We start from the raw sequence: 22,309 nt of genomic DNA on the forward strand, positions 1-22,309 counted from the left end.
GGAAGGGTTCCTTTTTGACATTTTGTGGATAATTCTCCTTTTGTATAATTACCCTAGGCAGTAATTTGATTTGAGTCTCTTGGCTACAGAGAGAAAATATCTGTACCCACACAGATAAGTTTTGTTTGGACTTTATTTTTCCAGATGTTGCTGAAGAGCATCAGTCTCCGGGTGGCATTAGGTAAGAAACTTTTAATGTTTTATATTCAAATCTTTGGGTACGTAGAGCACAATCACATCAAATGATGTGGTTGTTTTCTGCTTGAAATAATTGAGTCAACTGTTTTTTAGCTCTTAGTGTCACTGAGCCATCATTGCCTTGCTTTTATTTAATGAAGGGATTATTTCACTTCGTATTTAATGAAGTAATGAAGTTATGTCTAGGACTTGAGTATTTTTAGTTCCAGTTATTCTTTACGATTAAGCAACTAGATGGCAGTCCAGCCAGACCACAAGAATGAAAATCCTAGATAACTTACTGTGAATCTTTTGGCTCCCTCTAAATAAATGACCAGATATAATTCTTACAACTTGAATTTGTAATCTCTATTTGCTGCTTTTTAGCAGTGATGAGGAGGAGGAAGAAGAAGAAGAGATGTTGATCAGTGAAGAGGAAATTCCCTTCAAAGATGACCCAAGAGATGAGACCTACAAACCCCACTTAGAAAGGCATGTCTCGAATTTGTTGGTGAAAAATAAGTTAGAAAAGCCTTATTGTATGCTTTTATTTCACCTTGTTGCCCAACTAATGGGTATGGACTTAATTTTAAATGAGTAATTATGCACTTGTTTTGCGACTTTAACGTTATCTTATTAACCCCTCATACAGCCATCTCTTCCATTTATAGAACTTTGTTTTGATCATATCCAAATTATTATGATGTCTGCATGTTTTATCTTAAGATATCATGATTGCCTGAATACTTAAGATTTCGTTCTTTTGTCTTGTTTCTCTTTACAACTATAGTGAGGTTTGATTCTAAGGCATTGTTAGCCTGGGAGTCAGCTCATAGGCTTTTAAATATAATTGTGTGATTACTGTGCATATGAGAAGGAATGGTTGGCTGGAAACCACATTTCATAGGCGGGGATTATAATTTCACAAGAAATCAGTGATAACTTCAGACTTTACCCCGTTGTCACAGTTGTCCTTGAAAAGGTCCTTTGCTGGATACCAATGTTGAAATGTATTTATAATTTCAGGGAAACCCCAAAACCACGGAGAAAATCAGGCAAGGTGAAAGAAGAGAAAGAGAAGAAAGAAATAAAAGTGGAAGTAGAGGTAGAAGTGAAAGAAGAAGAGAATGAAATTAGGGAAGATGAGGAGCCTCCTAGGAAGTGAGTAGGCAGTTACTTTTAAAAATGGGAACTTAACAGATTTTCAAGCCACTAGTGGAAAAAAGGGTGGGCGTGTGAGGAACGATATTGCCATACACGTATTGCTGTCTCAGGCAACTGACAGTTTCTTTGGAGAGACTCTTCTCAAAAGTTGCAAGAGTTTAATTCAAAGCAGTACTTAAAGACATTCAAATGAGTGGGTAAGACAGTAGCTATAGGATGCAGAGTGGGTGGAGACAGCAAGAAGTCTGGCAAATGTAGGTCCTCTAAAGAGGCCAAATAAGGCAAATGGCGTGATAACCTTGACCAGGTGTATACTCTGTGCCTAGCAGTTATTTCTGGTCGTATAAGTAGCTTTTTTTCAGTATGTAGGCGTTTGTCTCTGCTGCCAGGAGAGTATAGTTTATATTCTGAGAGTTTTTAGATGATAGCTTCTTACTATACTTTTTAAATTTATAAAATTTAAGTGGTGGACTTTTTACTGAAACAACTCTTTTAAGTAGTAACCTTGAGGTTTATGTAATCTTCCATAAGAATGCACAGTTTATGAAAGGTACAGTATTTTAGCTTGTGGTGCGGATGTACTTGTAAGTGAAATCACTTCACGGTGAAATCTTTGGTCGGCCAGATATGTCTTTGGCTCTATGTATCCTGGGTTATCCTTTGTCTCTTCCACCTGCTCCTTGGTCTTAAGTATGTGTCCTCAGCTATCCTCCACTACAAGCTTCAGTCTGGAATATGTGGGCAGTTACACTGTTCTTTAATTATAGGAGAGGAAGAAGGCGAAAAGATGACAAAAGTCCACGATTACCCAAAAGGAGGTGAGTAATTTATACTCCTGCCATGTTGTGTCTTCTTTCTGGTGGTGGGCCCTTCACTCATGTGTTCAGCCCTCATAATTATCCTGCAGGAGTGGCTAGTTAAAAATTTCACAAAAACTTCAAAACTTCATGAATGTCCTTGATGCAGAGTTACTGTGTTTTTATTTCCATTGTAGGATCTTAAAGTTCCTAAAAATTTTAACACTTCTTTTCCTTTTGGGGGTGTGCTAGTTTACTTTGTACTCTGTTTTAAAAGCTGTATTAAATAATTTCTGGTTACTTCTAACGTCAATTCTGTGCAAGCTATAAACTAGTAAAGAGACTTTAATTCTTAGTACTATAAGGTAGCTATTCCCTATACTGCAGTTTGAGTTAAAGACCACTGTGTGTACTGCCTCTTTACTGTTGCTCACTTTTCTCCTACATGTTGATAATAGAAAAAAGCCTCCAATCCAGTATGTCCGTTGTGAGATGGAAGGATGTGGAACTGTTCTTGCTCATCCCCGCTACTTGCAGGTCAGTGGACTTGTTCAGTAAGGCAGCCTTTCTACTAGTTCTCATATTTTATGAGACTTTACAATTTGTGAACTTGTGTAGCCTTTATCATCATTATATAATGTCAAGAAAAATATTTTTTAAACATAAAATTACTTCAGTTGTGGGGTTTTTTGTTTGTTTTTTTTGTTTGTTTGTTCAAGTGACTAAGAACCTAAGCTTAAATATTTCCTTGGAATCTTGGAATATTCCAGTGTTTCTCATTATGGTGCAAGTACTCCTGATGTAAGAGATGATTGTGTAACCACATACCAAGGCGCAGATGAACAGATTTTATTTTAATGTATAATTTTAAAGAATAAAATTAGCAACTGAAACCCATGGTTTCTTGAATACTATTTAGAATAAATTGAAAATTTTTTAGTTTTTAGGGGTTTTTTTAAGTGAGTTTTTTTTTTTTTTTTGAGCTTGTATTTAGGCCTGGCAGAAAACACGAAAGTGAAAAGTTGATTACTAAAGCTGAAGACGTGCCTGTTTGATCTTTAGCAGCAAGTCTAACGTAAGACGCAGGCCTTTCTGTGTCAGTCTGGTTCTGCTGTAATGATTACATCTGCTATTCTTTTGTCGCGTGTTGTCTGCGGCACGAGCACCGTCCGATACACGATCCCTGCACTCTCACGACAGCACTCTGAGACAGTTGTCATCACCTCCATGTTACAGATGAGAACTGGAGCTCACAGTGTTGGAGCTCGTCTTCTGAGATTGCACTGCCCGTGAATGGCAGATCCTGATTGGAATCCAGGTCTCTTTCCGTAGCCTGTGTTCTTAACTGTTTTATTAAACTGCTCCCTATTCATTTGGTTTTCCTTCAACACTTTTGACTTAGCAAAGAAACGAGATGAGCTTTCAGGAAGCCTTAATTTTTATCCCCGTTCACTTTCTTTTACTGTTTTAGCACCACATTAAATATCAGCATTTGCTGAAGAAGAAATACGTGTGTCCCCATCCCTCCTGTGGGCGACTCTTCAGGCTTCAGAAGCAACTTCTGCGACATGCCAAACATCATACAGGTGCTTGCGTAAATAAAATGTTTTACCAAATAGCTAAATGCACCGTGCTTGTAAGTGCTCAGATTGGTAATATTTTTTTCTGATCTATCCATCCATTCAACACCACCAAGTTCACTTGTAGTAGCCTTGATTTACAGCTAAGAAACTGGAGGCTGGGCAGCATTAGTTAACTAGCCGATGGTCACACGGCTAATTTTTAGCAGAACCGTGGTTTCTAATGCTCCTTGGGCAGATGGGTACTTGTAGTGTCTGCCTGGACTGAAGATGAGGAGTGTGTGGGGAGAAAGCCTAAGTGGTAAGGAGGCCTGCTTACAGTTCGTGTTGAGCCAGGGCGCTCCCGGGACGGCTGCCGCCGCCGCAGTCAGAAGGCCTAGCTGCTGCGTTCACATGTGCCCTCCTGTGGGCGCTGTTGGCTCGGAAGGAGAAACTGAGTCTCTGTGTTGAGTGGATTCAAACATCATTCATTTATAACCACTTTAGTAATCATTTACTAAATGATTACTAAATGTGTGACTTAGGAAAGTTAATTTCTTCTCTTCTCACTTTTCCTCATTTATAAAATAAGGCATAAAAATGAAATAACATATAAAGTGCTGTTCAAATGTTTATATTTGGTTAATACAATTTTATGATGTCAGTGTTAGACTTTTCCAATTTAGTGTATACTGGCTGCCTTTGAAAATATGATTTATTTAAACAAATAGATGCCCCTCACTCGTTTGCCATGCTGCTGTGGGGCTGGAAAAGTGGGCAAGACCTGGGGGATCAGATACCAGGAGCAGTCCCTGGGTTAGAAGTGTGCATTTTTAGGCTCAGTTATTACTCAGTGATGTAGAACAGAGATCAGTAAGCGTTGGCATCACTTGAGCTATGTGAGTGGCAGAGATCCCAGACCTGCTGAATCTCACCTGCGTCTGCTGGGTCCCCAGGTGATTCCTCAGTACATTCAGGTTTGAGAAAAACGTGACTTTAAATGAAAAGCATAGAAAATGTGTAATGGCCACTTATTCAACAAATATATATTGAGCATCTGTCCACTTTCTCCCCAACCAAATTTGTATTTAATTACTTCTTATTCAAGTAAAGAAGTAATTAAATACAATGCTTCTTTGCCCCGTAGATTCCACATCATGTTACCAAATTCATCAAAAATCCCGAGAAATTTGGGGGGTTGTGAAATGACAGAGGGAGGTGGTTGAAATGTGTGGAAGATGAGGGGTAAGAGAATGAGGGAAAGAAATACAGGTACTGTTTGCATATATTTGGTAGCAGTAGCTTGACTCTTTTGAAAGAAGTTTAAGTTGTTTATCTTGGGAAACATTTTTTTAAACCTGAAATGGAACATGAAAGTACCAGGTTAGATGTGGATCACTTTTCTTCAGGGAGTACCAAATTTTTGTGATGGCAGTGGTGGTGGATGAATGCCAGATTCTTTATATGTAGATATTCAACTTTCACAGTGTGTGAAAACAGTTGTTTTAAGAATAAAATATATGAAAATTTTGTAGTTGTTCACTTGCTAAGCAGTTTATCCAAGACATAGATTACTGGTAAACTTGAGATTAGGATTTCAGGTCTCATATTACTATCTAGGTGTGGTTTTTTTGTTTTTTGTTTTTAATAGATTCTAATGCTACTGAATAAATGGACCAAAAAGTGATGAAAACAATATTATTTGCTTTTAAGTTTTGTTTATCCAAAGTGCTTGTACATTGAAAGCAATTGCTTTTCCTCTAAAGTCACCTGCCTGATCATCTGCGTACTTGTTGAAAGCAAGGTTAATATACTGAAGAGGGATACTAAGTGGAACACTAACCACGTTATTTTTTTTTTCTTAGATCAAAGAGATTATATCTGTGAATATTGTGCTCGAGCCTTCAAAAGTTCCCACAACCTGGCCGTGCACCGGATGATTCACACTGGCGAGAAGCCACTGCAGTGAGTACTTACGGTGAACGTCGGGGTGAGAAGCGCATATCCCCCACTTAGGGGTTAGCCCCTTTACAGGCGTTTCAGCTGCCACTGCTGTTTACTTTTATTAAATAGTGGGTATTTAAAGTTAAAGAGCGGGTATTAATTAGGAGAGCTACTTAGTGACCTTTTTCTTCTGTTTCCTCTTAAAGAAGGGGGGAAAAATCAGATTAATTTTCTATCTAGTAACTTTTTCTAATCTTTCACAAGAAGTATATACATGACTGACTGTTGCTTATATACATGACCTCTAAGTTCTCATCCTGGCTTTAAGTAGGAGGCCTCTTCTTTGCTCTATTTGATCAGCCATTCATTTTCCACTTTCTTTAGATGCGAGATCTGTGGATTTACCTGTCGGCAAAAGGCATCCCTTAATTGGCACATGAAGAAGCATGATGCAGATTCCTTCTACCAGTTTTCTTGCAATATCTGTGGCAAAAAATTTGAGAAGAAGGACAGTGTAGTGGCACACAAAGCAAAAAGCCACCCTGAGGTGCTGATTGCTGAAGCTCTGGCTGCCAATGCAGGCGCCCTCATCACCAGCACAGATATCTTGGGCACTAATCCTGAGTCCCTGACACAACCTGCAGATGGTCAAGGTCTTCCTCTTCTTCCTGAGCCCTTGGGAAATTCCACCTCTGGAGAGTGCCTCCTGCTAGAAGCTGAAGGGATGTCAAAGTCATACTGTAGTGGGACGGAACGGGTGAGCCTGATGGCTGATGGGAAGATCTTTGTGGGAAGTGGCAGCAGTGGGGGCGCTGAAGGGCTGGTCATGAACTCGGATATACTCGGTGCTACCACAGAGGTTCTGATTGAAGATTCAGACTCTACTGGACCTTAGTGGAAGGGAAGACTTTGGGCGCTGGGACAGCTAAGACTTTGTATTTAAAAGATAAAAAGGACAAAAAAAAAATTTAAAGCATTTAAAATCTAGTAAAATAACTGAAGGGCCTGCTCTTTCCATTGTGGATCACAGCACACACACACACACACACACACACACACACACACACACACATCTCCCCTTCTCCCTCTATTCTCCTCCTCATAAAATTGATGTTGCCTTTACCAGAAAGCTAGACAAAGAAGCAGCTCTTAAAGTGAGGGTTACTCTTACCTTCAGTTCCAGCCAGGCAGACTTCCTGGTCATCAGCAGATCCCCCTTTACTCTGATGTGCTCTGGATCAGCTTTTAATTCTCAATGATATATTAATATCCTCTAAACCCCTTCTCCTCCTTTACTGCTGCCCTGTGGTTCTGGCTTCTACCCCCTGCAGCACATTTATCTTCAGAATACCTTATAATTCTAATCTCTGGAGGCTGGCAGCTTGACTTGGCACTTTAAGGCCCCTTAGCAGGGTGAGCTGTTAAAACAGCACACATCTCTCACCCCCTTTTCTTCCATTCCCCCTGGGTTTAGGAAAGGAAGGATCCATGGGGACCACCTCCCACCTCTTCACCTTCACCACCTTCCTCAGTCCCCCTCCTGACACCTCCGTAAGGTTCTCAGTGGTGCTCCCTTGCTTGGAAGCAGGCCCCCAGCAGGGAGGGGGCTGCCCTCTGCGTGGTCTCTCTGACCACAAGACAGGGCTCTGCATCAGTGAGGCAGTGAGAAGAGTCCCAGGCTAAAGGCAGAGATTTGCACTTTGAACATGTGTGTCTTTGTGTTGTGAAACCTGAGAGTCCTTATTTATTAATGGAAAGTCTGATTTTTTTTTTTTTTTTGTCTTTGTTGCTGTGTTTTGTGGGGCTGGGAGAGAGTAGATTATTCTGATGTGGGGTCCTTTGCGTAAGAGGTACTTGTAGAAGGTGAGATGTAGGGTTGAAGAAGCACCGCCAGCCCCTAAAATCATAGCTTTCTCCAGTGGCCTTTAAAGAAAGCTGGTCCTCCACACTAACACAGTCACTACAGTAGCCCCGTGCTTTGTCAGAAGCCTTTTTGGGGAAAGACGTTAGGTTTGTGGTAATTAGCGCTCTTTGAGTCTTTAGAACATTGAGATTTAGGAATTTTGAGGGGATGAGGAAAACTGTTCAGAGTCTAAATTAGAGATAAAAGGTTTTCTCTTATGAACTTGTTCGTTTTCTTTTTTTGTCCCCATCATTTCTTTGTACACGCCTCCTGTTAGCCCAGCTCGGGCCCCTGCTGCGCTTTTGCTTTGCTTTGTCGTTGGTGCGTTCCAGCTCCCTGTTGGTGAAGGACACTGCCATCAGGGAAGGAATGGTCCGCATCATGCAGTTTGAAGTCAAAGAAAGTTGATGTATTTTGTTTCGCTTTTAGTAACCCTTCCGAAACAGAAAGGTTTCCACGAAGTTAGTCATCCATATAATGCTTTGCTTTCACCCGAAATTCTGGGGATCACCCCTTCCCTTGAGACAGGGGTTTTCGTGGGGTGGAACACTTACTTACTACTGTCCATGGGAGAAACTGTGTTTTTGTACAACTCCATAACTCCCAGAAGACTAAAAACCTATTTTGGCTCATTTTTGGAGAATTAGAAGGGCAGTTTCTCTCCTCCGTACCTCAGAAGCTGGAATTAAAGGCTTGCCCTATTCATTGTTTGTCAGAAATGTATGATGGTTGTTGGAAAGAATGAAGTTTGCTGAGAATGAAATAAGGAGCAGCTTGTTTTTCACGAACACTAAAACTACAAAGTTTATCAATTTTCTCTGATTTTTTTCCATAAAGAAGGGTAACAAAATGTCATCTCTGAAAGAGGCTGGCTTTACACCCACTAGTGTCAGCGGTTGGGATGCTGGAGAATAGGGGGTGAGACACCTACAGTGAGCAGTCCTAAATGCACTATTGTTTCTTTTCAGTGTCGCAGACTTGCCATCCCTCCAGTGTTGGGGTGAGCAGTGGAATAAGGCTAGAAGGGACGTAGAATGCTTTCCTGCCCACAGTGAGGACATGGAGTTGACTTTGGTATGTTGAGTAGATTTGAAAACACAAGATTGATCAGATGGGTCGACGACAAAGTTGCTCCGCTCCTGGACGAGTCCATTTGGTAGTGTTTCACTAGCTAGCTTCTACACCCCACACTTAACCTTTGTCCCGTCACACTTACCTTATCCTTTGTCTCCTCCATGAGTTGCATTTGCAGTGGTTAGTCTTCAGATATTTTAGCCACCCACACAAAAGCAAACTGCATTAAAAAACAACAACAAAACCTTGATGAGATAGAGGGAAAATACGTTCTTCCCTGAATCACACTCCTCCCCACTGAAAGCAACCAGTTAGTTCTGATAATTAGAAGTTTCTGTTCTTTGTCCCCTGTTTTAGTCCTCTTCATGGCTACCATTTGCCTGCAGTTTGCTTCAGTAAATTATTGTAGCAGTTTGCGATACATTTTAAAATACTTCCATGGACTTGGTTTTTTTTCCTTTTGAGAAAGGGATGTTAGCAAAGTAATGAGTTGGTTTGAGTGAACTGTCTTGTACTAGGTTCTCTTCCCTTTTCCTTTCTGTTCCTCATGCTGTTTACTTCATTGTCCTTCTGAGGAACTCTTTTAATCTTAAAATTCTGCATTTCCTCATCTTACTCAGATTCTGTTACCTTTTTGATAACTCTTCCCACTGCATATTCTCAGTCTTGAACTAGCAATTCTGAATTCTGAAAATGTAATTGAGCTACAAGTATTCTTTCTGCAAGACGTGCTTCCCCCTTGTTTGTGGTTGCCCAGGATAATTTTGCATAACTGAGACTTAATATGCTTCAGAGAGTTTCGATAAACACTGGCCAAGATTACTGGGAGTAAAACATAGATATATTAAGGTAAGGAAAAGCATCCACACAGAGCACTTGAACCTCCTTTGTACCTGTTTGGAGAAAAAAATACAAAGAGTGTACTAAACTAAGGTTATTGCAGTCTGGTTGTTTGAAGTACCATTTTCCCCTCCTGTCTTTTTCCCACTTTTCAATGTACTCAAGAAAATTGAAAAATTGTAATGAATCAATTTAAAATACTTTATTTCCTAAAAGCCTTTTTGCCTATTGTAATATGCAGGACCCTTCTCCTTTGATGGGAGAGACAGGTAGTTACCTGAATCTAGGTTGAAAAGGTTATGTAAAAAGAAATTATAATAAAAGGGATACTCTGCTTTTCAAGTCCTTGTTTTCTCTTAATCTAGGTAAGGCATATCCAAAATAAGTATGTAAAGAAGAAAAATAAAAGTTGTCTTCATGGAAGCAACTGGTCTTCCTTGGTTGTACTGAGTTAAGTCATCCTGGGGTAAAGTAGTGGATGCTGCTAAATGAGAAAACCAAGTGCCCTCAGAACAGGTTTTCTGTAGCCGATGCTGTGGTTTGCGCTTGTTGAGAATTGGTTAGTTCCTGATTTCTCATACTGAGGTGCCGTATGATTCTGTGGTCACCTGGTGGACTTGGAACTCCTTTCCATGTTTCGGCGGTCTGGGAAAGATGTGAGAAGAGCCTTAAGTAAGCTGTGAGGTTAATTTCACTCTGATAATGACAAGGCCCTGATAGCGTTTAATATCAGTGCTTTTCACAAAACTCATTGTCCTTGTGAGTACAAAGTTGTTAAAAAAAAAAAAAAAGGAAAGGAAAAAGAATCCTCCCTTCTTAAAAGGCCTGCTGTGACAGCCACTCAGGCCTCATCTCTTTATCCTTTACGTCCCTTGATTATCGTTTATGTGTGGAAATTTGAGAAGGCTTGTTTCAATTTAGAGGCAATGCCCATGATAGGAAATAGTGAAACTAATGGATTGACTTGAGGATGAAACTTGTAACTCTCACCCAGTTGGCGTCATCCTCCAGCCTACCGAGTTAAATGCACTAGAACAACAACTCTCCAAGCGCTTTTCGGCTCTATGCCTTCATTTCGAAGTCCAGCTCATTCTCTGACTTTGTTAAGAAGCAATGTAGTATGACTTGGGATAAGGAAGAAAAAGAAAAGCATGTTGTCACTTGAGTGAGACTGCCTTAGAGACGTTACCAAGTCAGGGCTGGGTGTTCCCTGTCCTTTGGAAGAGAACAGGCCTAAACAGTACCTTCCTCCTCCTGTAGCTACAAGGAAGGCACCATGATTGAGATCAGAGATGCTTCCTTACGTGATTTTCAATCAAGTGTACATTTAAACACATAGCAAAAGCATGGGAGTAAAAAGACACTATATTTTTACAGGATCTACTTCATGTATAGTTTGTGTCTTGAACATAATATGAACTACCTAAAGAATGATACTGAAAAGTCAGTGGGAGAAACAGTTTTGGATCAAAGAATCAAGGGTCTGTATTTAAATTTGAATCTAGTTACTGGATTTTGTGCACAGTTCTTTAAGCCTCGATTTCTTATGTGGGATGAGGAAAATGTTTATCTTGTAGAATTATTCTAAAGATCAAATAAAGGCTTTAAAGCAACTAGCAGTGTCTGGCCCAGGGTAGATGCGTAATGAATGGCAACTGTTATCAGTAATAATAACAAGTTCATACTGAATATGTTACCTGACCAAAAAAGAAAGAAAAGGACATGGGAAACACAGGGAGGGCGATAGTAAAATAAACTGAATATGTGTGTATGAAATAGATTGCATTAGGCAGGGGTGTCATGAGGGATTATTATGATAGTGACCTTGTTGCTAAGTGCAAAAGCAAAACAATGACATAAAAACAAGTACACTAGGCACTGAGTGGAGGAGAGACATGGAGGCAGACGCTGCAGAAAAAAAAAAAAAAAAAACAACAACAAAAAGCTGATTAAAAAGGGGCCTTTGATTCCACAGGCACAAAAATCCACAGCCAGGAATTTGCTGCCACCTCTGAGTCAGGCAGGGGGGTGGGGGTGCACAATTCCATTAGTAGAGAAATGCCCAGTGGATTTAGTCTGAGAGTCACATTTCTTATTTGGACCAGTATAGACAGAAGCAAAGTCAGCTCACTGGTTTCCTGGGACAGTTGAGTTAGGGGATGGCTTTCGCAGAGCATTCACCGCTGACCCCTCACCGCCGGGACCTCTGTAGCCGTTCTATCTGGCTAGCAAGGAAGATTCGTTCAGACCTGACGGCGCTTATGGAATCTTATGTAAGTTGCCTATTTTGCTGTTGTCTATTTTTGCTTCATCTCTTCTGATCCAGCCCCTTGCCATCATGCTCCAGCCTCGTTATCAGTTACAAAAGCCCTAATCATACAGCCATTATATGTTGGACACCTATCATTTAACATGGCCCCTTCCCTTGAGGAAACTCGTGTGACCTTATTTTCTTTATCTAGGCTATTTAAGAGACATGTTGCTCCTTGAATAAGATAACATAACGTGGGGTTCTAGGTAGGATTGGTGTGTATGTTGGAGACTATTCCTAAGTTGATTGCCTACAGTCTGAATTCTCCCGGAACAGACTAGCCACAAGCCCTCTAAGTTTGGGTTCTTCGTGAACATTGTTCTAATTTTTTGAGCTATGTAAATGAAAGAGTGAAGTTTATAGGATTGGGAGAACAGTATAAATACCCAACCAATTTCTCCTGTACAGTATTAGCAGCCCACTGATTAGTTACATACAGTCCAAAGTGTCTACATAGAAGGCCCACCTACACTCCAAAAATCTGCTAGAAGAGTCAGTGAGGACTTGGGGGAGCATCAGATTCTTAAGGAGATAACCATGGAGTTCATCTTCATAGAGCCAAGCCCCACCCGTCAGAAATGAGACTCTTTGAAATACCAATTTTTAAAAAAGGCACAAAAAATAAAAATACCAATTAGAAAAAAAAAAAACTTCCACTGAATTGTCTAAAGGATTATCCTCACCATTGAGAGTGAACAATGGAGGAGAGAGGACTGTTAGAAAAATTCTACGATGGCTATATTGTAGGGCTTCCTCACTGTGACCGGTGTCTTCAAGCAAGTATATTTAAAATACTTAAACTCCAGTGCAGTTAAAATACTTCAGTTTCCTGGGGGGAGTTTGAAGTGGGAAGGAAAAGTTAATTCTGGACCAGTCAGTGATTTGCAACCTTTGCTCAGAACCCAGTGAAAGCTGCAAGTTCTCCCAAGAAAGATGAACAGGTAGTCAGAGCAGTATGTGTGATTTCAGGGAGAACAGGGTCTGCCTAAAGTCAGCCATGGATCCCCAGTGAGTATGAGATTTAAGGAGTAAGTGAGAATGGTGGAGTCATTACAGAGGATGAGATGTTTTTCTATGTCCTTGGCCAGGTGAAGCATCAGGGTCTGAACGAGAGCATAAACCTGGACTCTGTGGATGGTGTGCCAATGGCAAGCACTGATCGATGGAGCGAGCTGACTGAGGCGGAGCGACTCCAGGAGAACCTCCGAGCTTATCGCGCCTTCCACGTCATGTTGGCCAGGCTGTTAGAGGACCAACGGGTCCATTTCACTCCGGCTGAAGGTGACTTCCATCAAGCAATACATACCGTTCTCCTTCAAGTTGCTGCCTTTGCTTACCAGCTCGAGGAATTAATGGCACTCCTGGAACACAAGATCCCCCCCAGTGAGGCCGATGGGATGCCCCTTACTGTTGGAGATGGGGGTCTCTTTGAGAAGAAGCTGTGGGGCCTGAAGGTGCTGCGGGAGCTTTTACAGTGGACAGTGAGGTCCATCCATGACCTTCGAGTTGTTTCTTCTCATCAGACTGGGACCCCAGCCCATGGGAGTCATCATATTGCTAATGACAAGAAAATGTAGCAGTCACCCCTCTCCCGCTCGCTTTCTCTTCTAATGGAATATACGTAGTTCTCTGAGGCCTCCCTCACTTTCCCATTCACTCTCCCATTTTTGAAAACCTTCAAGACCACAGGTGTTTTCATTAGCTGGGCTTGCGCACATGGACAGATGGGCATACAAGCTTAGTCTGCGGGGGTGTGTGTGTGTGGAGGCCGTAAGGGAGCTGGGGCACGGACAGCATCCTCCCAGCTCAGTGCTCTCATCTTTCCCACCCACTAACTAATAGCCTTCACAGGCATGGAACAGCTTCATGGGATAAAAATATTTTTAACTCTAGTCCTGGGTGACTCTTCTGAGAAGACTGAAATAGTGAATTAAAAATCATGGACTCTAGCCATCTCGAACTCTTGGATAATAAAAATAGTAACTAACATTTTTGAGCATCTATTCTGTGGAAGCAGCGTGCCAGGGGCTTTGTGTGTATCACGATTTTCACAACCCTGCTGTGGGAGGTGGTGTCCGTCCCACTTGGCAGATGAGTAAACAGGCTCACAGAAATTGATAACTTGTTCAGGGTTACCCCCCTAGCAGATAGCACCCTGAATTTGAACCCGGATCATTCTTAATCCAAAGTCTGTGTGCCCTTCACTTTAGAGGCCTGGTTATAAACCTCTGTCACCTCTGCTGCAGGGCTGGGAAATGTATCCATGTATCCATCTATCCCCAGCCCTGAAAAAACCACCCCCAACCGTGTCCTGGCGTTGTAAAAGGCAGTATTGGTTGCCCATGCTTGGCAAACGAGAGCACTGGAGATCTTAAGTTTAGTCCTAGATCAGAAGAGGTGGGCGTGCTCAGGGTGGCATGGCCGTAGACTGGGAGTGTGCAGTATACATCTTGCTTTAAAGTATGGCCTTTAGGTCTGGGGTTGGGCACAGTTTACACCCAGTTACCTCTCATTTAGTGTGATCAGCAGTGAGCGATACAGGCAGGGTGACCCAGGCATTCACGGACAATGGGTAGGATACTGCTCAGAACTTCACGCCACATTCTCTGGGCTTAGTCATGAGGAGAGGGTGAGGCCCACGCTGTTCCCAGCGGGAATGCCAGCTCTCCTGAAACAACACACAGCAAGGCCTCCATGCTTCAAGTAAAGGGCGCAGCTCTGCGTTTAATGTCGTTCTCCAGAGAGACAGCATGAAAGGCCCCAGCCGGTCAACGTGGGCATTAACACAAAAGGCTGCTTGCAGTCAGGCCTACGAGCTGGCTGTGCAGTGGGGATCCTGAAGATCTCACGTGTACCACTGATTCCAGTTAAACGCAAAAGTCTTGGACTGGGGGCCCAGGTTACTTCAGTTTCTTTGCTTGAGGCTTGTGTGTTCTTGTAACTGTGAGTCAGAGAGGGCTGGCTGCCACTGGTCGCATCCTTTCCCACCTGGGTTTATGTCCCAAACTCCACGGAGTCAATATGCGAGGACTCCGGGCGAGGTGCTGTGGCAGCGGTGCAGGGGAGGTAAGGCCCTGCTCTCCAGGCTGCCTGTGTGGAAAGCCAGCTGCAGGCATGTAAGAGACCAGCGCTGGACCGGACTTGTAAGATGGGTTTAAGTGGTACGGAGTTAAAGGAAGGAGGCCAGTGAGGGCCAGAAAATGCTTCCCAGAGGAAGGAGTCTCAGATGTAGAGAAGTAGGGAGGAGCTGGCTGGTTAGAAGAAAATGAGGCAGTGATAAACATTTGAGTCCTGCCACCACCAGAGGTTTATTTCGTTCCATCTGTAGTGTTGGTGTAGGTAGACAATTTTGCAGTGAATGTATAGAGGCTTATTTCATTCAAGCTTTTCCTTGTGTCAATTGTTTCTTCTACTTAAGAGCAGTACTTTGATTGCTAAAACATGTGCTTATTAATGTAAAGAGCTTAGATTTATCTGTATAGCATTTTAGGCTCTTTGTTTAATGAAGAAGGGGATGACTAAAACGTCTTAACGGGGGTAACTGATCACAAACTCGCTGCATCAGACAGGAGTGACGCCCCCTCCAAGTGTCTTGTTTTCATACCGGGCACGCGAGGCTGGGCAGACATCTGCAGACGTTTCAGACAGCGGCGGAGCGTGGCTGAAGTTCTGCTGAGTCACATAGGAAGGAATTTGCATGGATTAGAGGCGGGTTGGAAGTGGCAGAGGTTCCAGAAAAGGTGTGAGTACCAACTGCTGAATGGGAGGAAGTGGGAAGATGAGGTCACAAAAGTAGAAGCCTACTGAGTGCATCCCCAGCGCTGTGCTCAGAGCCGTGTGTCAGTTTCTCCTTCAGGACACTTGCAATATGCCTGGAGAGACTTGGGCAAACTTCTTAGGAAAAGATAAAGCACCGGGGAAAGGAGCACTTAGTCACAGTAACAAGGACAGAAACGTGTGGATCTGAGTGTAGACGTTGCATCATGCTTATCTGAAGTAGATGAAACACTGAGTACGGGACCGACAGTGGGCCAGCCAGGTGTGTGTCCTGCACTACAGAGGGTGAGGATGACGACACTGGAAGTGTGCACAGCCCGACAGAGTTTTGATCTTTAGATTTCAGTCTCCTTGTTTCTTAGATCTAGCTATGGATGAGGTCTCTGGGGAACCACAGTTTTATATACATGTAAACTATTATAACTACATAGACAGTTTGTATATAACTCTTAAAAGGCACAACTTTAGTTCCCAGTCCCTAACTCTTACTTTGTAAAGAGGATTCCTTCCATCCCACTGCCTCCAGGAAAGTCCTCTCCGTGGGAAGAGATTCAGTTTTCCCGAATCTGTCAAGGAACTGCATGTATGAGAGCTGATCAATTCTTCATGCATTGATTTAAGAGTGTAATCTGGAAAAGACTTGCAAATTAGCACAAAGTCCACACGTGGAATAAAACTGGCTTTAAAACAATCAGGTTGGAGGGAAGTGAGAGTTTCAATAAAAGTGGAAAGTGTAAGGTCAGAGCCCTGGAATCGCTGTTGTTTCCGGCTGCTGTGGCATAAAGCCCAACGGATGACTCACTGCTGTGACCACCGGTCAAACAGGGAGAGGACGAGTGGGTATTTCAGGGAGACCTATCTGAGAAGTTGTCAGAGTGGCTTGTTGTTTGTGACTCCTCAGCTCCTCATGAGGCAGCGGAGCACCTTCTTCTATTCTGTAAAACAGAAATGCAGAAGGTGGAGTGGGCCTCCGGCAGGCTGAGAAGGAAAATTTTGAAGATATCACTTCAATTGGTTTATCTGTGTGTATGTGTGTGTGTGTGACCGTTTAGGTCAGGGCATTTAAAAAGAATGGTTTGGCCTCCTGCCTCATCCTACCTCAGCGTCAAGCATCAGACTCAATAAATGAACCGTCTGAATGCTGGTACATTCAAAAAGCGAAAGCGATAAAAAATGTTGTCATTTCGTTCGAAACCTTCTATAGAGCTCTAAGATCTACAGATAAAGACAGAGTGAAAATATAATTTGATCTTTTGATGCAATATGTCTGGGGTGTGAGGTAAGAAAGTCCTCATGCATGTGACTCTTAAAATATGTGACTTTGACCCATCTATTTTTGGCAGATAGATGCAAGAGTGAAAGAATAAGAGATTCAGTAATGGCTAACCAGAAAGATTTTTGCCTCAGCAAGACCGTGAGTTGCTTCTTTTATTTCTGTATCTGGATGAACAAGGGGAATTTCAAGTGATTTCAACACTGGATGAAATGTAATCCTCCCAGCCCGGGCCGGGCTCCTTCAAGCGCGCGGGGTAAACCTCCGTGGTGCCCGGCCACTGGGGAGAACTCCCATGGTACCCTGGTGACCCAGCTAGAAAGTAGCATTAGAGCCACAGCTTAGTTCAGGGCACCCCCACCGCGCCTCCCTGCTTCTCCATCTTCTCAGGAAGCATCTGGTATCACTGTTTACATCCTTCCACTCTCCTGCATCCAGTGCTGCCTGGTACCCTTCCTTTCGCTAAGCCTTCGGAAGCTCTGGAAACAGCAAATTATAACCCGGACTTCTATGGCCACCCCAACCCCCACCTTTACTATAATTTGGTGGTCCTGTAACCCATGCCTCCCCTAGCATCACAGGACAAGTGGGACACATTCTGAGGTCATGGTTAAATACGTGATTCCCTTCAGGTAGGTGCCATTTGAACAAGGGACCCAGGGAAGCTTTGCGAAAATAAAGTTCTAGGGCAGGTTTCTTATCTTTAGGTCAGACCAACCCTTAGGCTACATCACTTGGGAAAGCTTAGGACTACTTTCTCTTGTCTTACTTAGCGATCCCCGGTTCCTATCTTGCAAGCTGGAGTGGAGGGAGGCTTGAGAGTGACATAAACAACTTAACAGGCCAATAAAAATTCCCAGCATGGTTCTAAGCCCTGAACTTCAGACGTGTCCAGCCTGTCTCCAGCCGAATTCAACAGCGATGAGCATTGACACCTCACTCGGGCCAGCACTAAGGATACAGAAATGAATATTAATGATGGCAGCAAACATTGCATGGTGTTTGCTCTGCTGGTCATTGATCTAATCACTATACGTGCATTAATGCATTTACTCCCCACAAGAGCCCTGTGAGGTAGGTACAAAGATTCTCATGTTACAATGGCAGAAACAGGCCCAGAAAGCTAGCTCGTGGCTCCCTGCCCTGGGAACACTCAGGATCTCCTAAGAGAGACACCAGGTACATAATTGTGACAGAAATCAGGGTGTGGTTAGTAATACCACACGTGTAACGAAGGGCTCTGGAGCCCAGAGGAAGGAAAGGTTGGAGAGAACCTCCCAAAAGAGGCACTTTGGGAATTGGGTTTTGAAAAATGACTAGGATTTTGCCCTCAGGGATAAAAAAAGAGCCCTCAGGGTGGGTTCCCCTTCTACAGTTAGTTGCTCATCTATAGTTAGTGAAGCAGAGCAAAACTGCTTCGCTGAATCCTTCACCAGACTAACCCAGGTCCATTGCCTGTAACAAAGCCCTCCTAATTCTTCCTTGTTGAGCTGCCCAAAGTCCCCTGAGAAACTCAAGCTGCTACGTGCAAATGGGTTTATGGAAGCAAGACTAGAAGCAAAAAACAAACAAACAAAAACAAAAACAAAACCCTCTAGATGTTGGAAAACCTGAATTAAAGCGACAATGGGAATGGAGCAAAGAGGACACCTCTGAAAATCATGACAGAGGGTGTGGAGCGGGGGAATGACATTCCCCTCCCAACTAGGAGGATAGTGGATAAATTGGGCAAGAATCACGGAAAGGGGAACAGATACTGGGAGTAACATAGGGGATCGCAAGCCTCGTTTCTAAGTATGTTGGGTTGAATGTGGGAGCACAGGAAGCACAGCGGGGTGGGGAGGGTGAGTGTCTGAGGATGCAACTGGATGGGAATGTTGGGCTCAACCATAAGGGTCTTGAATACGACGCTAAGGCGTCTTGATTCATTCAATAGGCAGTGAGGAACCATTCAAGATACAAGATCTGTGACTGTCTTAAAAGTCAGTCTTAAAATGACATGACAAGAAGGGAGGAAAGGAAAAAAAAAATCACCAGGGGTCAGATCAGTTCCTCTGCCTTAATCCTAAAGGGAACTGAAAGTGTCCCCTTGTCCAAATTCAAGTCCAGATTGCCCACTGATTCTGCCGGTCACCAGAGCTTTAGCAGACTTGAGGCATGTCAGGAACTTACCCCATCCTTCATCTCTCATCTTGGACAAGTTTGCATCTCATTCCATGCATTTTATTCCTGTCTGTGTCCCTATTTCTGTCTCCACATGACTAACGTCTGTTCTTTCTTCAAGCTCTAAGTCTTACATCATTTTAAAACATCCTTGATCAATATACCTCCCCCACTGTCCTCTCTTCTTTGCTGTGACTAGCACTTCATGTACATCGTCTGCTGTCACCATTGTTTCTTGCTGACTACTATCATGACCACTGCTGCGGATACAATAATATTGAGCTGTGACACTGAGCTAGATGCTCTGCATAAAGCAGCTCATTGAATCCTCATGAAAACCCATCACACCCGAGGTAATCATTTCCACTTTACAGATGAGAGAACTGAAGTTCAGAAAGGTTAAATGACTCACCCGAAGTTGCAGGGCTGGGAACTGGCAGAGCTGGGATTCATGCTGAGGTATTGGATATACAAGCCACATTTTTTCTTCACACGACCGTTCTATGACTGATTCCACTGCGCATTAGTTATTTGCGTGTATGCCTCCCTTCTGCTGGAGCACGGGCCCCTTGAAGGCAGGGGCTGTGTCTTCTCTGGCATGATGGAGATGCTCATCAAATGTTATCTGAACAAGAGGAGGGAGACAGGTAGAGACAGTGATGGAAGGCAGTTTGTAGTGGGAGAATGATTACTATTTGTACTCACATTTTCCAGCTTTTTTCACAGAAATGATAATGGCTTTATGACATGCTGGGCTAAACTGGAGGGGATCTGGATTCTAGAAGAAAGCTGCTCTAGGCTGGAGCACACTGGACCATGATAAGGACTGTATGCCTGGCAACCTCAGTCCCCAGTTGGTTACTGTGGTATTGAAGGGACCAGTCCATCTCAGCATCCATTGGACAGTCTGTACTTTACATGAAGGGTCAAGAGAAAATAGATATTTCAGGCTTTGTACTATGAGGTCTCTGTTGCAACTAGCCCCCTTTGCCATTGCAACATGGAGGCTGTTGTAGACAACGCAGAAACAAATGGGTGTGGCTGTGGTCCAACAAAACGCCACTTACAAAAGCAGGCGCCCAGACAGGGGGCCATGTTTGGTGACCCCCGATTTATACAAACATTATGCTTCAGAGCTTTGGGTCCTTCTCCTCTCAGCCCGGTTTTTAATTTTGATGAAGTTGAAGGGGAGCCTCAGAACTTTACCTCTACCTGTCTGAGATTTTCAGCTGGGACTCTTTTAATGAAAAGACAGAGAAAGATACACAGTTGATTGAAGCGCACAGTGCACACCACTCAGGAGAAACCTGAAGCAAAAGAAACCCAAAACGGCAGCTGGAATTCCAGTTTACGCAGCATCGTCAACAAGAATAATACATCCGTAGAGAAACGACAGGGCAAAGGGAAGCTTGGGCTTTCAAGGGCGCCAACTGTGGGAAGGAAAATACATGGGCGAAAAAGTAAGAGTAAGGTTTGTTTGCAGATTCGTCTGGTGCCTTCCCTGGGCTAAGAAGAGTCTAAATAAAAGTAGAATTTATATGGTGCCTCTAGGCAGAGAAAGGTGAGCTTTTTCTGAGTTTGCTGCTGCTTAAGTGCCTTTAGTTCAAAATAATTTTTATGCAGGGTGGGAAGGGATAGACTGGGATTTCAAAATTGTAGAATAGATAAACAAGATTACACTGTATAGCACAGGAAAATATACACAAAATGTTATGATAACTCACAGAGAAAAAAATGTGACAATGAGTGTGTATATGTCCATGAATGACTGAAAAATTGTGCTGAACACTGGAATTTGACACAACATTGTAAAATGATTATAAATCAATAAAAAATGTAAACAAAAAATTTTTGTGCCAGAGAGAATATTTTGGGATGACATTCTGGTTTCCTTCAAAATCCAATTTATTAATTTATTGTTTTATGGGTAGTGTTTTTGGTGACATATCTAAAAACCTTGGCCTAACTCAAGTCACAGAGATTTACTTTCCTATATTTTTCTCCTTCAGTTTTTTGTTTGTTATTTAATCGTCCCACTTAATAAAGGGTCATCCTCCTTAGGAGCCCCTTGAGAATGAATGAATGTATTTTATAAAGAATACGGTATACTATTTTTTTTAATTTGTCATATTTATTTTTAAATGCATGAAATAGAATTTACCTTGATATTTTAAATACTGGATGAGATTTTTTTTTTTTTGCACAATTCAAATAAAATCTAACATGCTAATTTAAAAAGAAAAGCGTGAATGAATGAATGACTTAAATGAAATAAAGGAAAACCCTTCTCCCAATGCTCCTTACCTCCTCCTCTCCCTACCCTGGACGCCCCAAACCATGACGCTCAGCAGAGATTCCTCAAGCCCCAGTCTGATTTTTGAGCCCCTAACCTTGCTGATTTGTTTGCCTATAATTTAGTGATTCCCAGCCTTTCAATGATGAAACACATTCTTTTTACAACAATACACACATTCCACTTTTCTTTGCACCCCCAACCTGCATTAAAAAACTACAACAACATAGTTTTAAAATTGAATTTAAAATTAGTTTTCGTTCTCAATGGTTCAGAAACTCCTTGAGAAAACCGGAGACTTTCTGGCTTACAACAGTCCCTTTCTATGAAGTACAGAGAACAGTTTCTAGACAGGATGGATTTGGACCAAGCCTAAGGTTAGAGGTAGTGAGATTGCAGCTGGGCTGAGGAGTGGGCTTGGAAGGAGGGGCTCAGGGGCTTACCAGACCCACTGTCGTAAATCTCCCTCCACAGTTGCTCAGCTCTATTACCCATTTTTTTAATTAAAAAAAATGGTGTTTTATGTAAATAAATATCATAAAAATTTGAAAATGAATTAATCAAGAGGCAATATAAGTGCAGAGATGTCAAAACAAAGATTGAGTTTAGCAACAAGAACGTTGTACAAGGGGCCAAAATTTGGGTCTAAGCTCTCTAGAAGTCAAAACAGGGAGAAAGACCTCTTTGCTTTACATGACTTACAGAGTCCGTGAGATCTCAACAACCCAGCTGTCCAAGAGAAGCCTGTTGCAGAAGACTCTGTGTAATGTCCAGCGTAAGAGGGTGTCTTACCCACTCAACTGTGGGCTCCCTGATGGCGGGCCAGCCGTCGGCATTCCCATCAGTGGGGAGGGAAGGTCAGCAGTGCCTCCCCCCGTCACTCAGAGTTCTAACAGGAAACTGGAGACACCGCGGTTACACCATGCTAGCGTCTCCCCTTTCCCGCCCTTTTTAGTTTTACTTTTTGTCTACTTGCATAGAATATTTTGATACAATGAAAACTGAGCTTTACTAATCTTTGTATTTATTGAGCA

General features: G+C 42.6%; 2 protein-coding genes across 3 annotated transcripts in view; both read left to right on the plus strand.

The window, feature by feature from the left end:
• Positions 1-9,881, plus strand: part of ZFP91 (ZFP91 zinc finger protein) — a 29,910-nt gene extending 20,029 nt beyond the window's left edge. The window contains exons 4-11 of one of the 2 annotated variants that reach the window (XM_032488722.1): positions 145-181; positions 568-669; positions 1,204-1,338; positions 2,109-2,159; positions 2,597-2,675; positions 3,610-3,724; positions 5,563-5,662; positions 6,026-9,800. In XM_032488722.1, coding sequence (XP_032344613.1) covers positions 145-181; positions 568-669; positions 1,204-1,338; positions 2,109-2,159; positions 2,597-2,675; positions 3,610-3,724; positions 5,563-5,662; positions 6,026-6,536 — 1,130 coding nt within the window. In that variant the 3' untranslated portion in view covers positions 6,537-9,800. Of the gene's footprint in view, positions 1-144; positions 182-564; positions 670-1,203; positions 1,339-2,108; positions 2,160-2,596; positions 2,676-3,609; positions 3,725-5,562; positions 5,663-6,025 lie in introns of both variants that reach the window. The other variant, XM_032488721.1, reaches the window with a different exon arrangement.
• A 522-nt stretch (positions 9,882-10,403) lies between these two features.
• On the plus strand, positions 10,404-14,088 carry CNTF (ciliary neurotrophic factor). The gene is made up of 2 exons (XM_006172973.3): positions 10,404-11,731; positions 12,858-14,088. The coding sequence occupies exons 1-2, from the start codon at positions 11,618-11,620 to the stop codon at positions 13,344-13,346; spliced, it is 603 nt and encodes a 200-aa protein (XP_006173035.1). The 5' UTR covers positions 10,404-11,617; the 3' UTR covers positions 13,347-14,088.
• The last annotated feature ends 8,221 nt before the right edge of the window (positions 14,089-22,309 follow it).

Source organism: Camelus ferus, chromosome 10 (assembly GCF_009834535.1).
Source record: "Camelus ferus isolate YT-003-E chromosome 10, BCGSAC_Cfer_1.0, whole genome shotgun sequence".
Lineage (NCBI taxonomy): Eukaryota > Metazoa > Chordata > Mammalia > Artiodactyla > Camelidae > Camelus > Camelus ferus.

Bases quoted from the DNA above. Each gene is read 5' to 3' on its own strand.
- CNTF (XM_006172973.3), top strand. From the start codon at position 11,618: ATGGCTTTCGCAGAGCATTCACCGCTGACCCCTCACCGCCGGGACCTC. The intron at 11,732-12,857 runs GTAAGTTGCCTA...GTCCTTGGCCAG, and splicing joins CGGCGCTTATGGAATCTTAT to GTGAAGCATCAGGGTCTGAA.